The 7,500-nt window shown below is 41.0% G+C and overlaps 1 protein-coding gene across 1 annotated transcript in view; it reads left to right on the top strand.

The window, feature by feature from the left end:
- The first annotated feature begins 2,181 nt into the window (after positions 1-2,181).
- Positions 2,182-7,500, top strand: part of LOC113822042 (uncharacterized) — a 6,054-nt gene continuing 735 nt past the window's right edge. The window contains exons 1-4 of the mRNA XM_027374553.2: positions 2,182-2,396; positions 3,007-3,084; positions 4,750-4,876; positions 6,173-7,500. The exon at positions 6,173-7,500 is cut by the window's right edge and continues 735 nt beyond it. Coding sequence (XP_027230354.2) covers positions 2,362-2,396; positions 3,007-3,084; positions 4,750-4,876; positions 6,173-6,862 — 930 coding nt within the window. The 5' untranslated portion in view covers positions 2,182-2,361 and the 3' untranslated portion in view covers positions 6,863-7,500. The remainder of the gene's footprint in view (positions 2,397-3,006; positions 3,085-4,749; positions 4,877-6,172) is intronic.

Raw genomic sequence — 7,500 nt, 5'->3', positions numbered from 1 at the left:
TATCTCATCTTCCCTTCTTTCTATGAATGACGTCCATGACCTGCTATGTGAAGTCTAGTAGCGAAGAGAATCTGGTTAGCATTGCAGGTCAAAAGCTCGTGGATGTTAAGTCAATGACCTCGTCCGAGGAGGAAGGGAAAGGGACGGATGTGGAGGGAGAGAGTAAAGGGAGGGAATGAAAGAGAGAGAGAGAGAGAGAGAGAGAGCGAGAGAGAGAGAGAGAGAGAGAGAGAGAGAGAGAGAGAGAGAGAGAGAGAGAGAGAGAGAGAGAGAGAGAGCGAGAGAGAGCGAGAGAGAGAGAGAGAGAGAGAGAGAGAGAGAGAGAGAGAGAGAGAGAGAGAGAGAGAGAGAGAGGAGGGACAGAAATGGAGGTGGGACGAGAGAATAAAAGGATGAAAAGAGAGTGGGAAGAGGGAGATGGTTGTGGAGGGACGAGAGAGAGAGAGAGAGAGAGAGAGAGAGAGAGAGAGAGAGAGAGAGAGAGAGAGAGAGAGAGAGAGAGAGAGAGAGAGAGGAGAGAGAGAGAGAGAGAGAGAGAGAGAGAGAGAGAGAGAGAGAGAGAGAGAGAGACGAAACGGAGTGGAAATAAATCCAAGGAAGGGTTTTATTGCCCTCCAAGTTCTCACACTCAAATGCCGGAGGGTTTGCGTACAACCCGGACGTGACATGCTGATCAGTAAACCCAATGGAGAATGAAATCTAGAAAAAAAAAGAAAAAAAAATCCAATGATGATTTTACAGAAAATTGAAAGTAATAGAATGATTGTTTGGAAGTCACCATGACGAGTTGAAGCCGAGGGAAAGGCTGTGAAAAATGGCAGGTGACTTTTGCATATTTCCCATAATCATGCTATTTTATTTGTTTGTTGCTTCGGAATGCGCTTCTTGAGTTATTTACTTTCGCAGAATTAAAGAAAATAAATGGAAGTAGATTCTACGGTTGCCGATAAGTATTGAATTTTCCCCAATAAACTACTTTGAAAATTTCGCAATAGAGCTGAAATTCCTAAATACGGAAATTGAGGTTGGTCGCCATTTAACTAGAATAAAGAAAAAGCAGACACTGAGCATGGATCTTGGGTAAATTCAGAGATAACGACCAAGTCCGCATGAAAAGTACTCGGGTTGTTGGCAACAAGTACAATGTAGTCAGTTTTCTTTTTTTTTAGTGTATGTTTGTGTGCATGCGTGCGTGTGTGCGTGCGTGTGGGTGTGTGCTTCTCTTAAATGAATGACTAGATTGCCAAACCATCGCGAGTCTCAGGAAAATTTGAATATGCTGTCAAAAAAAAAAAAAAAAAAAAAAAAGACAGCGACCGATTCACAAAGACCAAATAACGAATTTGTCGGAATATTGGTAATTAAGTAATTTGTACTCGAGAGGTTTTGGATTTGTTGGTAATAGAATTACTCGACTGGCGAATTAAAAGCGATTTACTACCATTCGCGTTGGATCTGCAGCCTCTTGTTTAGGATTCAGTAAAGTTCGAATTTCGTTGTAGGCTTTTCCTGGATTTTCCTGGATTTCAGTTTGGTTAAATAACGCATTTTATATTTACAAGCCATTTGCTTTTTTTCTATTTTCATTACTTAGGATTGTAGTGCTTTGATAAGGGAGAGAGAGGGAGGGAGGGAGGGAGGGAGGAGGGAGAGAGAGAGGGAGGTGAGGGAGAGGGAGGGGGAGGGAGGGAGAGAGAGAGAGAGAGAGAGAGAGAGAGAGAGAGAGAGAGAGAGAGAGAGAGAGAGAGAGAGAGAGACAGACAGACAGACAGACAGACAGACAGACAGACAGACAGACAGACAGAGACAGACAGACAGACAGACAGGGAGAGACAGACAGAAGGGGGAATAGGGCAGTGAACATCGTAGGGAATAGGGAGGGGAGATCGCCAAACACCACAAGTCCTTGCTGAACACCCCAGGGCGATGATAGGGAGTAGGGAGAATGCTGAACACTTCAGGAAAGAGAGCGTGTGTGTGGGGGGGGGGGGAGGAAAAAGTAAATTGCTGAACGCTACAGAAAAGGGAGGAGAAAAAAGACAGGTGATACTGAAACCCACAGAGAAGGAAGAGGGAGAGGAGGAGGAAGCAGAGCATCAAATATGAGGAAGAGGAAAAGCCAAGGGTGCACAGGGGATAGGGGGAGGGGTAGAGAGAAGGAAAAAAGTCACTGACCAGAGGACGTAGTGGCAGTGTGTCCTTGACCTCTGGTTAGGGAGGACTGAAGAACCCTTGATTGTTCTTGCTCACTTTATTTTTTCTTTTTTATGCGTGTGTGCGAATTGTGTTATTCATTATTTTTCTTTGATTCATTTAATATATATATTTATTCGGTTCTGCTTTAAAGCGAGAAAATATAAAATGAAGGAAAAGATCATGACATTTCTACTGTTTTGGTAAGTATTTTACTTCCATTATTATCATCATTTGTAAATATGTTTTTCCTTATTTTTTTGCATGTAATTACTGTTTATAAGAGTGCGTCGTTTGCAGTGGAAGACCTGACAAGCTTGTTATTCTCTAACCGCTAACCTGAGCTCTTCATCTCTTGAAATGGCAGTACTGCGAAAATTAGAAATGTAAATAATTCATGTGACTTGTTCTTGTCTACCGTCTTATCTGTGATGTTCTTGATAATCATTTTCTCTGTCATAAAAGTTTCTAGTTCCGTGTATTGTCATTTTTTTCTTTGTTCTCTCGTGTACCTGTTATCTTATTTAGTTTCTTAAATTATACATTGTGTATTGGAAATAATGTATTTACACAAAAATATATATTTACAGGTGTCATTTCATAACCATTACGTGACAATCAAGATCACCGTTTATATATAGGCAAGGTCTAAATAAGTATAGACCTTGTATGTAGGCAGAACAAATATTATTGTAATCATTACCTTATCGCTACCATAGTCATCACCATCACTATATTATCTCGACAATAACATCAAAGCCAGCAAATAATCATCTTTATCATCATTTAATCATCAAAGCGTCCGTATTTCAGGGCCGTTGTGGGGAGCACACGTCCTCCCCACCCTCCTCTCCCTCGACTTCCTTCGCTCAGCCAACAATATCACGATGTGTGAGTAGTATTTAATGCATTTTTGTTCCAGAGTTGTTATCATTATTGCAATAGATGTGGAGATGCGCGTTATTTAGCTGTAAGTGTGGTATGGATACTGTTTTTTTTATACTTATTTCATGTCCGTTCTTCCACATGGCTAAACAGTCATTCGTGCGTGAATGTTTTCTCGTATATTTTAGTGTGTAACTGTCTATTGTCTCTCGTTGGTATCGTTATGCTGATACAAATGATGGATTCGTGATGTGTAAGGATGTCGTTAGATAGATGGCTAGTTAAACATAGACAGACATAACAGATTGATTAAGTCAAATAGACAGACCAAACGATAGATAGGTAGATGAAATGGATATAGACAGGTAATGAGAAACATGATAAATATATAAAAGATGATCGTCTGTTTTATTCTTAAAATAACAAAACCGCCAATTTTACCTTTTGTTGTTTGTTCATACATAAAAGAGATCCATGACTTTCACCCCACTTGTTAATTCTAGGGTACTGTACCTTTCACTTTCTCCTGACAATTGTATCTATTTGTATTTCTTACCTGCAGTTTCAAGGCTATTGTCTCTCTTCGGCATAAAGTGAAAACAATTAACTAGAGTAATAGGAAACCGAGGAAAATATTTTCGGAATTTATGATGCAAATTATATATCTGTAATGCATGTTATATATTATGTAATTTTGTCTGACCTATTAGATATTGCCTTTTAAACGCCCCACAATTATTCTATTACGTAATGTCTTTCTCTAATGTAGGGTATTTCCTCATATTCTCTCTCATCCGCCTCTTCACTTTTACAATGCTATGCAATAGTGAAAAGTGTGAGTGTGAGTGTGTGTTAGTGTAAGTGTTAGTGTAAGTGTTAGTGTAAGTGTAAGTGTAAGTGTTAGTGTTAGTGTGTGTTAGTGTAAGTGTTAGTTTTAGTGTTAGTGTGTGTTAGTGTAAGTGTAAGCGTTAGTGTAAGTGTAAGTGTAAGTGTTAGTGTAAGTGTTAGTGTGTGTTAGTGTAAGTGTTAGTGTGTGTTAGTGTAAGTGTTAGTGTAAGTGTAAGTGTTAGTGTAAGTGTAAGTGTGTGTTAGTGTAAGTGTGTTAGTGTAAGTGTTAGTGTGTAAGTGTTAGTGTTAGTGTAAGTGTTAGTGTAAGTGTTAGTGTAAGTGTTAGTGTGTGTTAGTGTTAGTGTAAGTGTAAGTGTAAGTGTAAGTGTAAGTGTAAGTGTAAGTGTAAGTGTAAGTGTAAGTGTAAGTGTAAGTGTAAGTGTAAGTGTAAGTGTAAGTGTAAGTGTAAGTGTAAGTGTTAGTGTAAGTGTTAGTGTTAGTGTTAGTGTTAGTGTTAGTGTTAGTGTTAGTGTTAGTGTTAGTGTTAGTGTTAGTGTTAGTGTTAGTGTTAGTGTTAGTGTTAGTGTTAGTGTTAGTGTTAGTGTTAGTGTTAGTGTTAGTGTTAGTGTTAGTGTTAGTGTTAGTGTTAGTGTTAGTGTTAGTGTGTGTGTGTGTGTGTGTGTGATTGTGTGTGCTCTTTTCTGTCACATTTTTTTTTCCAATACTGAAGAAAAAAAAACGCAGCACACATTCCCCTTACATCCTCCAGTTTCGATTACTCCTTCTCACCAATGTTTATATTCCCCCAAATTATCCTATTTCCCTTTTCTCTCTCTGTCCCAGCGCTGAATATCCTTTCTCCAAGATCGTGGGCGTGTTTCGCATCGTGGACGGCGACTCCTGCAGGTGTGTTCCTCGGTCCCGCCCTTGTCCTGTCGAGATCATGGAGGATTCGGTCTACAAGGAGAGGGTGAGACACAAGTGGTTCGTTAATGGTTCGTTCACGTGATTCGGGTCTTGGGTTCACGCTCGTATGCGTGTTTGGTTCGTGTTCGCAAAGTTTTTTTTGGGGGGGATATTCACTTTCGCGGTTGATTTTCGATTCACTTTCGGTTCTTGAAAAAGAGAGAGTGTGAGAGTGAGAATGAGTGTGAGTATGAGAGTGAGAGCGAGTGAGAAAGTGAGAGAGAGCGAGTGAGAAAGTGAGTGAGCGAGTGAGTGAGAAAGTGAGTGGGCGAGTGAATGAGAAAGTGAGAGAGAGCGAGTGAGAAAGTGAGTGAGCGAGTGAGTATGAGAGTGAGAGCGAGTGAGAAAGTGAGAGAGAGCGAGTGAGAAAGTGAGTGAGCGAGTGAGTGAGAAAGTGAGTGGGCGAGTGAATGAGAAAGTGAGAGAGAGCGAGTGAGAAAGTGAGTGAGCGAGTGAGTGAGAAAGTGAGTGAGCGAGTGAATGAGAAAGTGAGAGAGAACGAGTGAGAAAGTGAGTGAGCGAATGAGTGAGAAAGTGAGTGAGCGAATGAGTGAGAAAGTGAGTGAGTGAGTGAGTGAGTGAGTGAGTGAGTGAGTGAGTGAGTGAGTGAGTGAGTGAGTGAGTGAGTGAGTGAGTGAGAGAGAGAGAGAGAGAGAGAGAGAGAGAGAGAGAGAGAGAGAGAGAGAGAGAGAGAGAGAGAGAGAGAGAGAGAGAGAGAGAGAGAATGAATGAGCAATTCTTCAAGAGCACAAAGTAGCTACAAATTTCTTTAGTTGCACCAATCTGTCTTTTCATGATATAATATGAAGCCGACCTGCAAACAGACGGTATCGTCCCAAATATTGAAGTATCCCCTTCAACCAACTTTTATTTTTTATTCATTGATTTTTTAAAGAATTTAACTAAGTCTGTAAATCCAATTCATAATGAAAACAATGCCGCACTTACTATCTGTATGGTAACATTATTTCTTTTAATTGTGAGTTACATTTTCAAAGACCCGCTCATATTCTATAACCCTGCAGCCACATCAGATATACCAGTCTTTCTCTACGAGTGTTAGGGATTTATATGAAAAAAATAACAGTATTACGAATATAAACATGACTATCATTACTGTTGTAGTTATCATTATATATATGTGTATTTTTGTTAAATGTATGTATATGTAGACGTATACCGTATGTAACCATATAATAAATTCAAAGTGAGGACGCTTTCTCGCGAATAGTTTGTAAACACAGAGATAATGATCACAACTCAGATATTCATCTTTAAAAAAATTCTCCCTCCACCGCAGGGATTCCCTTGCCCTTTCCTGACGAGGTACTGCTGTCAGCGGGAGACGCTCATCGACATGTCAGGGGCCATCGACAGGACACTAAAATCAACCGACCACCAGAACCGAAACTCGCCTCATCTGGTCGCTTCGGATACGAGAATATCGACCGGGAAGAGAAATACTAATAGCAAACAAGTCGTTTCGCCAACGATAGACGTGTCAAAACCGCTAGTTCCAAACGTTGGAATTGTATCTAACGTTTCCAGCGTTATGAACGTTCCAAATGCTTCAGGCGTTTCCAGTGTTTTAGAAGTTATGCAGGTTTCAGTCGTCCCCAATACTTCAGAGGTTTCGGAAGCTTCAGAAACCTCGACGGTGATTCCAACCCATTCCACCGCCGAGAAAAAGGGCTCGAGAAACAGCGGGCGCCGAGCGAGACCGAAGGCTTGCTCGTGCACGACCCGCGACCAGTGCCTCGCTTGGTGGTCAGACCTGGACGACCCCCCCGAGGTCAAGGTGAGGACGAGCCTGAGCTGCGACGTGCCAGGTCAGGTCACGTGCTGCTTCGGTCGTATCGTGCCCCCACGCCACCATAAATCACGTGACCCGACGCGCTCCGGACACAGCGTGCGACACTCGATGAAGGCGACACGATGGCGGCCGCTTGCGAACACGTGGAAACATTTTATTTCGTGGTTTAACGGATGAACGAAGGCGATAGCGAAGACTAGGAGAATTTCCTTGTTATAATTTCTATACTTGTCATTTTGTCTTGTAATCTGTAGGAACTGACTTGAAACTAGTGTATAATTATGAATGGTGACATTCTCCGTTTACGAATTTCAGAGCGTGACTAGACCTCTTATGTCGATATTTTGATTCATGAGTTTTATAACATTATGGAAAAGAATCAAGGGCATTTCTTGGACGCTAACAAATGAAATTTGTTGACGTGGCCTCTGTTTCTTTTTAAGCGTGCGTGCGTCTGTGCATGGTGTGTGGGTGCGTGCGTGCGTGTGTGTGTATGTATGTGTGCGTGCGTGTGTGTGGAGTAAAAATATAAATGTTTCGAGTATGACAGCGCGAGAGGGAACTAAATCTACAAAAATGACAAATATATTTGAAGTGAAAGGTACATACAATGTAGTCAAGAATAGATACACGAATAACAATAACACATTCCTGTGCTTGTTTCTGCCCATTTAATAGACAGTTATGTGAGGATGAAACTATACTTGAATATATTCTGGACAGAGATGTTCTTTTAATATTTCAGCGCGATGATCAGCCCATGTTCTCTGTTCAAGAAGGTTATGACAAAATTAAAAGAACAAGTGAGTAGGAAC

This window comes from Penaeus vannamei, chromosome 42 (assembly GCF_042767895.1).
Source record: "Penaeus vannamei isolate JL-2024 chromosome 42, ASM4276789v1, whole genome shotgun sequence".
Lineage (NCBI taxonomy): Eukaryota > Metazoa > Arthropoda > Malacostraca > Decapoda > Penaeidae > Penaeus > Penaeus vannamei.
The sequence above is the reverse complement of the archived record's forward strand: the minus strand, read 5'-3'. Positions and strand labels throughout refer to the sequence as shown.